A 15,468-nucleotide genomic window follows, 5' to 3' on the forward strand; every position below is an offset into this window, starting at 1 on the left:
GAAAACAGCTTCAAAGCAAATCCAAGGAAAACTAAGCTCTGTTTAAAACTTAAAAAAAATCTCCAAACCACTGTACATAAAGAAAAAAAACCCCACACTGGGCTGGCTTCAAAAATATACTCATGAAACAAGGGAAAGCTCCTGACCTTTCTGCATTAAAACAGTTTGACAGCAGCAGGTCAGAAGTGCTTCCTGTAAAGAAAGCTCTCCTATTTCTTTTGGCTAAGTTTTATCTTTACATTTAATTCAAGAAATATTTTCCAGTCCCAATGCAAAAAACTAGCTGTGCAACACAGCTTAGACACCCAGCTCTTCCACTTGCAAGCATCTCATTAAGGGCAATTAGCATTTATGATTAGAGGCAAAGCTCGTCTAACCCAGGTCTGAATGCCGCATCCTCCCAGGCCTTCATTTTGTTTTGCTGACCTCACTGCTTCCCTGCATTGCTGGCCCAAGTCTGGCAGGGCGTCCTCATGCCTTTGGGCTTCAGAAGACTCTGCCACTTCTGTCCAATCTGAGTCTCCAAGCAGATCACCCTACCCAGACATATGGAATTGCCAAACCCAGGCCATGGGTAATCCCATGCAGGAGCAAGAACCTGCCCACGCTCCTGGTGCACATCAGCACACAAGGCTTTGCAGCATCCTCTTACCACCTGCATTCATCAATACATTTCATCTTGTTCAATGTGTGAACACAGATTAAACAGTCTTACACCACCCCAACGAGTTAATTTTGAAGCTTCCCTACCTTGTGCTCTTTCTTCTGCTTGGCCTATCCTATAAAACTTAAATGCTACAAGGAAGAGCAACATTGCAGGATTGCACCCTGCAGTGGGAAAGGGCACCGGGGTCCAAGCCATGGAAGCCTGTTACCTGAGTATCCAGCAAATTTAGAACATACTTTCCAACTCTTTAGGGCAGTCTCAGGTCTTGTCCTCCAAACCTCACTGGATTACTCTTCCTACAAGTCTCTGGGCATTTTCAGTCCCAGTACTGAGATTCAGTTTTATCATCACAACTGTTATTTAAATATAAGCTATTTTATTCCAGCGAAATGAAATAATTCATGAACCAGACCATTTTTTCCCTCCATTCTCCTTTTTACATAGTCTCAAATATCAATTTCATTAACAGCTCATCATATTAGAAGACAGACTTTTTGCTTTATGGCACAAAAGAAGAACTCTATTACAATTCTATAGTAACTAATTACTTTTTGGTTCATGTCTTAACAGCTTTGCCCATGATTGCAATCCGACTGTACACCATGGATACACAAAATCACCCTGAAAATTGATGAGTTCCTTTTCGTTCATAATCATCATTCTCAAATGTAAGAGACTACTAAAGGAAGGATTGCGGGGGGGAAAAAAAATCTCTTTACAGCAACCTGCACTTTAAAAGGGCTTTTTTTGTTGTTTCTTCACACACAAAAAAGAAAAACCTCCATGAATAAGACAATGAATTAGTAGTTTGTTATGTCATTCATCTGAAAGCAGGAAATATAAACCAGACTAAATCAGCTGTAGAAACTGCAATGCAGACTATAATGCTGGTGAAATAGCATTCCAGTCTCTCAAGACACGAGGTTTTATGACCTTCAGAAGAAGGGGCAGGTGACTCAGAATGACTACAAGGATGTTGTGAGGTTATGCAGGAAGAGAAGGGCCAAAGCCCAATGAGAACTTAATCCGGCTACTGCCATAAAAGACAATAAAAACCACCACTATAAATACATCAGAGGCAAAAGAAGGGCTAAGGAGAAGCTCCATCCTTCGTTGGACGCAGGGGGAAACACAGTGACAAAGAATGAGGAGAAGGCTGAGGTACTTAATGCTTTCTTTGCCTCAGTCTTTAACGGTAAGACCAGTTGTTGAGCTGGGAGACAGGGACAGGGGTTGGTCTCTTTTCCTAAGTAACAAGTAAAAGAAAATGGCCTCAATTTAGATGGGAGGGGAGGTTTAGATTGGATATTAAGAAAAATTTCTTCACCAAAAGGGCTGTCAAGCTTTGGAAGATGCTGTCCAGGGCAGTGGTTGAGTCACCATCCCTGCAGATATTTAAAGGACGTGTAGATGTGGGACTGGGGGACATGGTTTAGTGGTGGACTTGGCAATGCTGGGTTAACAGTTCAACTCAATGATTTTAAAAGTCTTTCCCAACCTAAATATTTCCAGGAATATCAATCCAAAAATTGTCTCACAGGAGGCCAAGAAGGAAGTAAATTCACATTTTGGCAGTTAAACAAACTTAGAGTCAAAAATTGAAACAGTTACCTAGAAGGACCAATTTCAGCCCATTAAAGGCTACATTCCTGCCTGTTCCTTGCCATGACTGGGAAAGATAGTTAAACCACCATTCCATAAAAATACCAGCAATTAAAATGATGCAAAGAAGCAGTAAAGGCTGACATGCTATGCAGCATGTATGAAGAATATTATAACTATTGTTTTCCTCATCAGTATTGCACTTCATGACCTAAAAATGCACTTTGCCTGTACCTTAGAAAGGGATCTAGCTCCAACCTACAGATAAATGCAAGGCCACAACGAAGCCCCATAGAGAAATACGGAATTAAAGGAGCATGTCTGAGGAAAGCCTTTCAGTGCTGGTTGCAGACCGACCAGGGCTGCCTGCTTTCCTTAGCGTCAAAATTGCACCTGTCTCTTATTTTTTTATTTTAGATTTTTGCTGTCTGGAGTTTTTCTTGGGTTGGTTTTAGTCTGATTTCTGTTTGTTTGCTTTTTAAAACAAACCTCAATGTGCAACAGTAGGTCATACAAACTAGTCAATGAAATGGATGATAGTAGTTAAGTAAGGCAACAGTGATTCAACTTCTTGGGGTTACTTTAACTCCTAAAAAAAAAAAAAGTAATTACAGTATATAAAAAGTTCTTCATCTACAAGGTCCAGTTGTGAATCTGTCAAGTGTTTTTCAAAAGTATTTACATTTACAGAAATAAAAGACAATTGCTCTGAATTGTTTCCTTTCAGCTTGGCATGATGAACGAAGAGATCAAGTAACTCTTGCACAGAAGAACGCATTTAAATAAACTTACCAGAAGCATCAGCATAAATGATCCCAGATATATAATCAGAAAAAACCCAGAAATCATAGCGAGGGAGAGAATTCCACGAATCCACCAATTTTTCCATCTATTAAAAAAAAAAAAATAAAAAGCAAGCAGTTATAAATGAAAATAAATTCCACTTCCTCTGCTAACTAGAGACTAAACCATATTAGAAACAGTGGGAATAGCAGAATTTTTTGTGTTTAATCAAATGCATAGCAAGAAACACAGACTCAAGCAACTGTCCAACTAAACAAGATGCATAGTAAAATAAAATGGAAGTTAGACACCTTTCTTCTTCCCCTATGCTGCCTCAACCCTGCCAAGTGTCATTTGCAATGAATTGGTACAACCCCCACATTGAAGCTGCTGTGAAGATACACCACGACCCTCAAAAAGCATCACATAAGCTGCAAGACTGATGGGGGCCCAGCCATGAAAAGGCTGGCATATGAAAGAAAGGCTGCCAGGTAAAAAGCAAATTATTCTTTGAGGAGTAATGGCCACACAACAAAACCTCCAAACAAGTGATCACCAATTCTCTACAGCAGTAAAGTAGCTCTTTGCCCAGTAGAGGGTTATCTATTGAAAGCAGTCCTGTGCTCTTGTGAGCACTGGAATCAGGACAGGAGAATATGTAACAATGGGGATTGGTGGGTCAAACTAGCTGTACTCTTTTGTCCTTGTAGACCTTTGCAGCTGCTATTGGCTACCTAAGGAAAACGGAATAAAAATTTCTGTTACCACAGAATCATAGAATCATTTAAGTTGATCTAAGATCATCGAGTCCAACCATTAACCCTGCACTGCCAAGTCCACCACTAAATCATGGCCCTGACTGCCACATCTACACATCTTTTAAATACCTCCGTGGATGGTGACTGCACCAGTTCCCCAGGCAGTTTGTTCCAATGCTTGACCTTTTTCCCAAGTTAAACCTCTCCAGAGGTTTAATTCCAAACCTTTTTCCTAAATTAAGTTTTCGTAACATCCAACCTAAATGTCCTTTGGCACAATTTGAGGTCGTTTCCTCTCAATGTCCACTGAAGCAACTAATCACAAGTCACTGCTAAACACAAAGCTCCCTACTATAAGCCTCAAGACATTCTTTCTAATGTTTTGCTTTCCATCAGTCTTGTGTTTCATTGCTGCATCAGGAGATACACCTGATTCAGTGTTAGTTTTGAATCAGACTCCAGTTCTAATGTAAATTTCAACTGCAGTAATTTGATTTTCAAGGATTTGACTCATTGACAGGTTAATGGCAGCTACAGCCACTAATTGGATTTGCCTTAAGTATCAGAACAGAGGCAGAAGAGGCTTTATCACAACATGTTTTATGTTCCTCTGTGATGTGGGTACACACAGAGCAGCTTGGCCCTAGTGGCAAATCCATAGTGAGCAAGCCTCCTTCAGAAGAACTCAGCTTCCTTTATGAGTAATGTTAAAATACCACACGGTATCTTGGGGGTGTTGGCAAGCACAGCACCGGAAAGACAGCTTCAGTAGGACAAGAAGCTCCAGAATTTAGGAAGCCACCTGCCAAGTTTATTGTATCCTAACTCTCCGCTAGAAAGTTATAGATACTATTTCTTTCAGAGGTCAAATACAAAGAGTATCCATATTTCTGAGAGTTACAGTGCAACCCACTCATGTTGCACATGATGACAACAGCTCTGCTGGGACTGCTGGCTACTGAACTGGCAGGTAATTTCAACTCGAGCATTCATAAAGCACCAGGAATTTAATTTTTCACTCAAAGCACCCTTTGTACACCTATGTGCAAACACTCCAATAAAGAATTTAAAGCATGTGAAACAGGAAAGGTTTCACCTGCACCTCTTAGTTGCAGGCTTTGAGGTATCACCATGCCCTTTGGAACAAGTCTGATTTGGAGACCTAAGACTTCCACATTTAACCCAATGAGAAAACTCTGAAACTAGACACTCCTTACAGTGTGATGGCAATAGAGAATATCATGTTCTGCTCACAGCTGGTGCAGTTTAGAAACAGGCTTTTTAAAACCTGAAACATTACATCTGTTTGTAACAGAAATGGACAACAGATTACAAAATGAGCAAGGCAAAAAACTCATTTCACACTGCTATTGGAGATATCTCCTGGAGACCAGTTCTTTTACAAGGATTTGGAAGGTTTTAATTATAGTTCAGATTAGAGATCCTTCCTTTGACTTTGTGAGACCTAAGCTGCATGTGAAACACACGTTGTATTGCACAGGGCATCAGTATATTGCTTGGTTTGTTACATTGAGCATAAGGCATATATGACACTCATATTCACTTTAGTAGATAGTTTTTTGGTATCTATCACCTAAAAGCTCTTTCATTGCATTAATGAAAAAAACGTAATGCAACTTGCTCGCCCCAAAGGGGTTTGACTGATCAGGTGTTGTAAAGGGACTGCATAAAAAATTATACAAAGAACTTTATCTGACAGCCTTCGTGCCTATGCAGGTCCACACAATTATCTGTCTATCTATACACATACACATCCTCCACATCTGCTGGCCATCAAGCTCCTGGGAGGCTGGAGGTAGAAACCTACATTTTAAAAGAAACATCAGGAAAAAAAAAATAAACAATGCTTTAAAAAATACGACCATATCAGCTATGGTGTATTTAACTGTACAGCAAATTATTTAGAAGTGGAAACGTCAAAAATCTAGCAAACCTCATCTTGAGAATTTACACATCTTTTCATTCATAAACCACTCCCCTCTCAATCTTGAAGGTAGGAAATCAGTTCATTACAACCTCCAGAAATAATCATTCTGTAATTCAAATTTTTTAGCCCATGTTATTGCAATGTTCAGACTCAGTAAATGTTTATGTAAACTATGTTTACTTAGAAAAGCATGTAATGGGTAATTTACAGGTGTATGCAAAAAATATTCCACTGAAGGGACTATCAAAGCATAAATAAATCAATAACATCCAGCAACAATTTATCCTTGAAATTTTCACATTTACCATATGAAATTTAAAACTGCAGTACAGTTTGAAAGACTTAAAACTGCAGCATAATCTGTATGAATTTTAGCCACCAGCTGTTAAATTTGAGAGCTCTTTGTTTCACTGTACCTGGCAGACAAGCCTGACAAAGCCCTCTTGAGGATTTCTGGAGTGCTGTCTGTTGGTGGAGGAACATCAGGAATATCTGAATCACTTCTAAGGTCCAACTCACGAAGTCTTTCTTCCAAATCCACTTCCTATCACAACAAGAAAAATAAAACTATCAGAAAACTCAATACAACATGAAAGATTATTAGCTATTGTGTCAGAAAACAGTATTCAGAGCCAAACATTACTTTAGGAACTGATAATACCTGCATTACCTCCTAAAAGACATCAACGGTGTACTAGTGAAACTGTAGGTGATGTAGGAGGTAAGTATATGGCTGTGTTTATAAAAAGGCCTGTACTTGGATGTTGTGACATTACCTGCTGTACTCAAGAAACTTCACATCACTTTTTCAAGGATATACGTTTTCAGACATGCTACAGCTGACACAGAATACTGGAGTTTTCCAGAAATCCCCAAGCCCCTAACACATTCCCTCATCTACATCTCAAACTACCCTTCTGTGGAACAAGGGGAAGGTTTAATGTCACATTAAGAAGAAAAAATGGAAAATGTAATGCATGAACAAACAGTCCCTTTATACAATGAGAAGAGGTTGCTGGGAAAGCTTTATATATAGTGGGGCTTGAACCCTCAGGCTTGAAAGGAGCAATCCAAAACCAAGCTGTGAAGTGCCCAAGTGTCTCATGGACACAGTATTACTCAAAATAATTTTCTGTATGACTGCAACACTACGGTTCTTTCTTCAGTATTCGCTGAGGACTGATAGGGAAGACATCATCCAGACAGACTGTGTGTCTCACCCAAATGCAAAACAGGCACTACATATTTTGGTGACAATGTACAAATTGTCACCAATGCTCAGAGCACACTGTCAGGACTGTTTTTTCCCCTCAGTTAAAGCCAACACAAAGGGCGATTTCACTAGTTCTGTATGTTGCAAACATCACAGCTCCAGGGAGCTGGAAAGCTACACTCAGCCCTGGCACAGCAGTAATGCAGAGAGCAATCTCTAGCTCAGCGTCTGGCTCTCTTGAGACCTGAACTTCCTCCTGACCTCTCTGACTCGCCTCACCTTCTTACAATCTCAAACAGCTTCCAGCCTGCCCTGCTGCCTCAAGTTCATCAGTTCTTAACAATTCTGGGGACTGTTAAGTAACTGTGTTTTAAAACTTTCTTCTCCCCTGCTATATGCTATTTCTCCATCTCTCTCCCTTTCCAGCTTCCTCATCTCAGTTCTTTCTCCTTTATCTATTTCCATCAGTTAGAAACTTCTGCTTTCCTTTCCTACTTTTCCTTAACAATATTATTTTCTCCCCTTGTTCCGAGGATTTTTGTCACATTTTCTAAGCCAGCAGAGGTATATCCTCTCTTTTGCCCCACTACAAGACACCACAGAATTTAGGTGCCTACGCCCCCAGCCATCCCACCCAAGCCCAGGGTGGTTACTCTGTTTATAATCCACGGCCTTTTCCCTGCAGCAGCACTGCGGTGTAACCTCTGTCCCAGTGCCTGGCCTCTGCAAACAACACAAGGCAGAATATAAGGTTTTCCAAAGCTGGTCGCCCAAAGCCAAGGGCCAAGCCCACAGCTCGGGGTTGGACAGAGGTGGCTGTGGAGGGGCCAGGGGCCAGGAGCTGACCAGGGTGCTGCAGGCAGCCTCCAACCTCGGACCCTCCCCAGGCTCTCCAGCGACACCAATCCGAGGGAAAACACCATCCTTTCCTCTTAGAAAGTGCTTTTAACCTTTTAGAACCTGGGACAGTGAGCTGGCACTATACACATGCACAAGGCAAGCGGGTACATCCTCCCTTTTTTTTACGTTAGGCCTGTGTTTTTCTCATTCACTTGATGTACCACACACATGCCCAAGATTAAATTCTCGATTTTACACCATTTACTTCGTTCAAAAAGGTTATCAATGCTTCCCCAGTCCTTGAAACCCCACAACTGAATAATTATGAGGCAGACTTTGCCTATAATTAATACAAGTAAAAAGAACAAATAAGCTATGGTCCGGACTTCAGAAAATCTGTAGAATGCCTGAAAAAGCACATAAACAAAATAGAAAATTACCACGCTCGCAACCCTGCTATTCAGAGGTGTTTCCCACAGTGTTGTACCATAGCCTAGGAAATTAACTACAGATGCAATTGGGGGGATCACAGCTCTCTCTCAAAGCTATATTCCAACTCCTGTGACCTGCTCTGGAGTGCAGCAAGCTGTCTGTACAGCCCTAGGAGACACTACTCACTGTGCAGATGACGGGCAGTAATCCTGGCCCTAAGACCATGATTTAGCGCCTTTAATATTAATCCCTGCTTGCAAACGGCGGCGATGTTCTCTCTTTTGAGCACACAGAACTAAGAATATCCCCAAACTTTTAAATTCCATTTTGATATTGCAGAAAACAATTGTGTTTAAACAATTAAAAAAAAAAATCATACTTAGTTTTGTCCTTCTGATCTTTAACACACCACTATCGCTTATAAGTACCTCATTATAAGCAATATTTTAAATTTGCTACTTCTAACATCTGAATTCACAAGAGCACATCTTTTTTCAGAAGAAGGCATCTGTGTTTATCTGATGTGATTTTCAGTAGCTCATGGAAGTTTGGCTGGTGCAACCTGCAAGTTGCATAGAACCTGGTGCATTTTTTTCACCTTACATTGCCACAATAAACAGTGGGAATCAACACCTCAACTATCTTCAACTTCCCTGTGTAACATACCTCAAAAATTACCATGAATACTTTATTTTCCAGTTAACCGCTATCACAGCCACAACAATTTCCTGAATAAGGCATTTAATTTGTAAAGTCAGGAGTGAAAGAGGACATTGCTCACTAAAAGCTAGTTAATTGTCTTCTGCATCATTAAGTGCTTAGAACCCCATCACTGGGGGACAAGACTTTCTTGCTAATCATTTTCTAAATTATTTTACGTGATTGATTACAAACATTCCAGTTTATAGCCACAAATAACAATAATCATTACGGAAGGAAACACTAAGTTAATCACTATAAAAGCACTCAAAAAAAAAATTCAAGAGCCTTGCTACTGCAGCTTGACCTTGTAGAAGCAGTTTTGGAGTTCAGCACAAACCCAAGCAGTCCTTCCTTCTCCTGCTCTTCAGATTTGAGATATGGCCAAGCTTAGTACACAGTAACATCAAGGACCTGTGAAGGTCCATGGGAAATGCCATGGGTTTCATAATGTGAGCAGGTATTTACCAGGTTCTCAAAGGTTAATTGAAACCAGCACAGGTTGTACTAAGTGCCTAGGGAACCTTTCAAATCCAACTTCAAAAGAAGTGTTTTATCCAAGGTGTTTGGACTTTTTTCCTAGAGTTTTCAAACTGCAGGCGACGGAATCTTTTATACACAAAGTGTGCCACTCCTGCCTGCTTGATTCACACCCAAAGTGTCTGTAACAGGTAGACAGTGTAAGTTTGGTATTCTCAAAAGACAAGACTTTCACCCCTATGCTAAATCTTCTGTACGAGACCACAAATACTTGGCCATACAAAGGGGGAAACTCAAGAGCCTGAGCCTCCATACCAAGAATTCAGAACATGTGACATCTTGCCATAAATTACGCTTCCATGTGGATTTCTGCTCGCTGGCTATTTTGCAACAGCTCACAGAACACAGACATATGTCATGGAGGAAAAAATAGACATCTCCATCTTTCATCATCTAAAAGGCCACACACTTCTGAATTGCTGTTTTGTACCACACACCCTCCACTACAATTAATACATGCCAAGTGAACCACGCACCAGAATTATTCTGGTTACAAAGCCACTTGCAATGTTCCTCTTGTACGGCATTTTTCCAGGACACCATAAGGAACTCCTGAGTGGACAGCAAATATGTTCTTCTTTGAGAATGTAGTATCTCCATGAAGAGCAACTGAGAAAATGAAGACACTGTCCAACAATTTATGTGAAAAAGTTAACAAGCAAAAGAATTTCGTTGTTGTCATTTTATAAGTCTAAGTGATACTCAAAGTAAGTTTTCTCCTCCATCTTTGATCTTTCTGCAGTCTCTCTCACAAGTTCCATAGTGAAGTCAACAGTTCAGTTAGAACACATTGTAGAGCATTTAATTAGGTGTACCTTGATACCTTCCTCTGAAGCCAAGATATCAAAGTATCAAAAGATCCTGAATAATGAAACCTTTTTTTTCCAAACTATTAAAGCCTGACACATGTAGAAACACAGGCAAGAGACCTGTACATACAGAATCAAAAACTGGAACCTACAGACCCTTTGCTCTCTGCATTAGTACTAATTCACCACCATTTCCAAGAAAATGGGGTTTGGAGACAGTCTTCCCTTATTATTATTATCCTGCTTGTAACAGAAAGGATAGAGGTCAGACTTCTCTGTGAAAATTAAACTGATCCCTTTTCAGGGTACTCCAGGAGAAGTAAGCCCAGTGAAGTAACTAAGTGATCCACGACAGACAGACAGATCCACCATAGGCTATACCGCAATTTGGAATTTCATTTCTCCCCCAGCAGGTTTGTGAGGTTTTGGACATCAAAGATCCAAGTGCCAAACTGAGCTTCACAGGTCTGAGCAACTTATCTGGCAATTGATTCCCTGGAAGGGCTGTCCCATGGAACAGAAACAGCTTTTTCAATACAGCAAGAGAAACAGCATTCAGTGATTCCAAGCCTGTTGTAGTTACAAATAATTAACAGCCAGAAATGCAGTATGATCACACTTACTCCCCCCTGTCCTACTCTGGCAACTCTGTACAGTACGAAGAGGAATAACTCTGTGATTACTTCCAGAATACACTAATTTTTTGGAAGCATTTGAAAGCACTGTCTCTTGCTTTTTAGTAAAGAATGGAAACAATCGAAAATTTAAAAGGAGCATGAACACATGCAGATCAGCCTGTAAATCTTTAATTGATTTATACATATTAAGTATCTGAATGCCAAGTCATTCCTCTTTCTCCCAATGCTCACAGAGTATTTACAATGGCACTCTGACCAGAAATTCTTAGGAAAAGAGCACCCAGGGCAAGCAGCAGGAAGAAAGAAAGTGACAACCAAAAAATCACTCCTGGATGCTACAGGACAACACAAAGAAAAAACAAACTTGTGAAATTGCAGGGCCCTGTAGGGCAAAGGCATATTCACAGCAATTTTGCAAAATGTCACCAGCTCAACAAGCAAGTGAACAATTGGAAACACAAAGACTTGCAGAGCTTAGGAACTTCAAGAAGCTTCACGAAAGGTATATCATATTCCTTCATACAAAACCAAGGAATTTTACTTTCCTTTGAAATTATATCAGTGTAGAAACAGCTACCAGTTGTTTCCAATTAGTGATAAAAAGGCACGCAAACAAGGAAAAAAAACCCAACAGCTTCACTTAAATTCAGTAGGAAATGAGCATCTATGGACACAGTAAGTGTAACATGAAAAGTACCAGATAGCACACTGAAAACAGGGCTCAAAGTAGAATACAGAAAAACCTTCAGACACATTTAGTGTTTCTGGAGTTCTTCAACAAACAGAGAGGGATTCTTGGGAAAAAAAAGGTTCATATTGCCTTTGTATATCTGGAAGGCTTGGTTTGGGCGAACAAGAGCAGAAGCACATACCATCCAAAGAAACAAGATTTCTCCTTCATTACAAGTGAGGAAGAGGGTGATGTTTCTGAGCTGCATAGTAGAAAGCAGTGCAAACCCACTTAATCATGGCTATCCTGAGTAGTTATCAACCAAAGAACCAGTTTTGAGTCCAAATATAGGATTACCACACCAAATAGGTCATTTCTAAATAGCCAGAGGACAATACAAGTATCCACTTGTTGTAAAGGCCAGGCAAGAGATAGAGCAGAGTGATAACCATCTAGGAAGCTGTATAATGTGACACCTGTGAATCTTGATGAGCAGATGCTGCTCATCAAATCACCTACAGCAGACATTACCTGTGTGCTCATATTCAAAACAGAGTCCCAAACTGTGACCTACTGATGGAAACCTCAGTACAAAATACCGGTCTACCTCTACAGTTACCAATGGCACTAAAGGCAGTTTAATATGTAAAATTATCATTACTGTCACTTGCGAGCCACCAGTGACAGGGTCAACGGTGCTGGGCACACTGCAGATAGGTTGAACAACTCAAGTGGGAACACAGACGATCCCACAAATAATCTGTGAGAAAGTATCTGGTGCAGTGGAAAAGGCTTTCCTTATCTGTTGTTCAAGTGAACACAAATGTATGCACACTGAAATCCATCTCCTGTAACCAGCATCCTGGCTGCATACACAGCACCAGCCTCCTGTCTGCTCAACACCATCCAAAACGGGATCAAACACTAGGCTGTGGAGCAGCTAGAGTAAAACCACAGGAGGCCTATAGGTAAGAACAGCATTTTCCTCTCCGAAAAATCACACAGGTAAACCAAGAGTAACATTAGCAAGTTTTAGGGGCACCCTTTGGAGGTCTGGGAAGCAGAGGCTTTGAACGGTGACAATTCTTTGAAGGCAGCTCACTGCACACCTCAGAAATAAACTTCCCCTGCAAAATAAAGCAAACCAGAGTATCTCCACAGAAAAACAGCTTTTGGACCACACGGTAACAAGAAATTATGTTTAAAAGTTAATTCTCATCTACAGAGAAATACTCTGCACAGCTATAGCCTAAACACTACCTTATGTGATCACAGCCCTCAATGCAGTACAGCACTACAAATTAGCAAGTTCATTGGCTTTGAGTTAAAGCAACCAAAGCATAGAACAAAATGTATTGAGTTTCACTTTCCAGTTACTTGCCACAATGCCTAAGGCAGACTACAAACTCTGCAACATCGACATCCATGCAAGTTTAAGCAGTTACTGATTCAAGTAAACACACACGTATTGCTACCTCAATTTAGCAATCAGAAAGCTTTTTTAAAAAACTTTAATTCCAGTTACCCAAATGGGACATTCTCTTTCATTTTATTCAGACAATTAGCAACTGTGATGTGGTGATGTGCTTAGCTTTTGTAGAGATAAGCCTTAACGCCACAGCAAACAAAAGAACAGCACTGTGGCTGTTTTGCCACTGTAATGAACTTGATGCATAGACTTAGTATGTTGAAAACCTCTTGCCTTTGCAGAAATGTCATACTGTAAGTCCTTTCCAGGCCGGAGGTGAATGCCTATCACTTAACAGGCCATAAAGCAGAAAGAGTTGCTGCGGAAATGCTGACACAGCCTTTAAATGGAGCAGATCACTGTTCCGAGTTAGTTTTCATGCTACTGGACTGGCCCAACCACACTGAAGCATGCTCTTTGCCTGGTCCGGTCTCCCAGTTTCATCTGGGACAGAGTTAATTTTCTTCCTAGTAGCTGCTACAGTGCTGTGTTTTGGATTTAGCAGGAGAATAATGTTGATAACACACCGATGTGTTGGCTTTGCTGAGCAGCGCTTAGCCCAAGCCAAGGACTTTTCTGCTTCCCGTGCTCTGCCCAGCGAGGAGGTACACAAGAAGCCAGGAAGGAGCGTGGCCAGAGCAGCTGATCTGAACTGGCCAAAGGCTCTGCTGGGGGGTATTGGCTGACAAAGCCTGACTGCTGCTCGTTGTTGGGCAGGTGGTGGTGGTTAAGCAATTGTATTTTGCACCACTTGAACTTCCTTGGGTTTTATACGCCTTTTTGTCATCTCCCTTTTTATTAATATTACTATTTTATTTCAATTATTAAGCTGTTCTTAACCAACGGGTTTTACTTTTTTTTCTGACTCTCCTCCCCACCCCACCGGGCGGGGGAGAGTGAGGGGTGTGAGGGAGTGGCAGGGTGGTGCTCAGCAGCCGGCTGGGGTTACAGCACGCCATCAGCTCCCTCGTCAAGAGGTGAGCTACGACACACAGCTACGGCGCTGAGCTTTCGCTGCCGGCCCGGAGAGAGCCCGGCCGCTCCCATTTCGGTCTCGCCACGGGGGAATGGCAGTGGGGTAAAGCACGCGTGGGCCCACACGCGTGAAAACCCTAACTTGGCACCTGGCCTTCTCCCCACTCCCGCCACCCGAGAGAGCGGCCGCGTTACAGCCCGGGAGGGTCGCTGATGCCGGGGCCGGGGGCACAGTGCGGAGCCCCACGCGCGGCGCGCTCCGGGCCCGAGGGGGGAGGCAGCGCTGCTCCCCTGCCCCAAAAGCCGCCGCCGCCCCCGCGCGTCCTCACCTTGTCGCTACCCGCCTCCGCCGCCTTCTCCTCCTCCTCCTCCTCTTCCTCCTGCTCGGCAGCCGCCCTCCGCCGCCGCCGCGCCGACATCGCGCTGCGGGAGCGCAGCGCCCACCCGGCGGGGAGCGGGCGCAAGCGGGGCCGCGATCGGCACGGGGAGGGCGCGGAGGCCGCGCCGCGGAGCCCGCCCACCGCCTCTCCTTCCTCCTCCTCCCCTCGGATCCCGGTGCTGTCCCCACCACCGGGGAGGCGGCGCTCCGGCTGCGGACGCCGCCGCAGCTCGGGGGCGCGGCCGGACCCAGCGCCCCGGGAGCGGAGAAACGCCCGCGTCCCCGCGGCCGTGGCTGGGGCGGAGCGGACGGGCGGTGTCGCCCAGGTGCAGCCGGCGCTCCGCCCCCGCCGCCGGCACCGCCCCCGGGGGGCGGGCAGTGATCGGCCGGGCCCGCGGGGCTCCCGGCCCGCTGTACCCCGTCAGTCCGAGGCGTGGAGCTCCAGGTTGTTCTCTCCTGGGTGCCCGGAATAACCGCGGCACGCTGCGTGCCTGCAGCCCGCTGGTGGAATCCCCAGGGAGACTGGGACAGGCATCTCCGGGCAGCCCCAGTGTCAGGTCCGTGTCAGCGCCCGCGGGCGCCCGTGCTGCAGCACGCGCGGGCATCGCTGGGTATCTGTTGAGTGCTTTGTTTCCTTCTGGGATCCTCATGCCCGCTTGCTCTATGCACATTTATAAAGGCAGGTGCGGTGCTTGGCTCGTCCCTGCCCCACCATGTCATGCTCCCTACCGAGCTTGGTGCCACCAGCCTGCACAGAAACGAAACACACCTGCCTAGGAGCTCGCAGTCGAGAAAAACGCTCTGCAAGGCCAGCCACGTGTCCTGAGTTTCTGCAGCGCTCTGTTATGGTGCCACTACGCCATATTTACATGGCTATTCTCAGCCTGGCCATGGCAGCAGCTGGCTGCCCAAGAGCGTTACCATAAAGACACTCAGTCTAAATGTCACTTCGACGTCCACACACTGGCTTACTGTGCCTGTAAACACAGTGCCAGCACCTCTTGCAAGGCAGTGTCGAGCCACTCCTGCTGTCATTTACATTATCCA

At 43.5% G+C, this 15,468-nt stretch overlaps 1 protein-coding gene across 1 annotated transcript in view; it reads right to left on the bottom strand.

The window, feature by feature from the left end:
* The window catches only part of CDS1 (CDP-diacylglycerol synthase 1), a 29,576-nt gene extending 14,869 nt beyond the window's left edge, over window positions 1–14,707 (bottom strand). Inside the window, exons 1-3 of the mRNA XM_042049812.1 lie at window positions 14,372–14,707; window positions 6,175–6,302; window positions 3,062–3,158 (exon numbers count right to left, since the gene is read on the bottom strand). Coding sequence (XP_041905746.1) covers window positions 3,062–3,158; window positions 6,175–6,302; window positions 14,372–14,461 — 315 coding nt within the window. The 5' untranslated portion in view covers window positions 14,462–14,707. The remainder of the gene's footprint in view (window positions 1–3,061; window positions 3,159–6,174; window positions 6,303–14,371) is intronic.
* Between the last annotated feature and the right edge of the window lie 761 nt (window positions 14,708–15,468).

Source organism: Corvus kubaryi, unplaced genomic scaffold (genome assembly GCF_017639235.1).
Source record: "Corvus kubaryi isolate FWS band 111438036 unplaced genomic scaffold, C.kubaryi_AGA036_p1.0 71, whole genome shotgun sequence".
Lineage (NCBI taxonomy): Eukaryota > Metazoa > Chordata > Aves > Passeriformes > Corvidae > Corvus > Corvus kubaryi.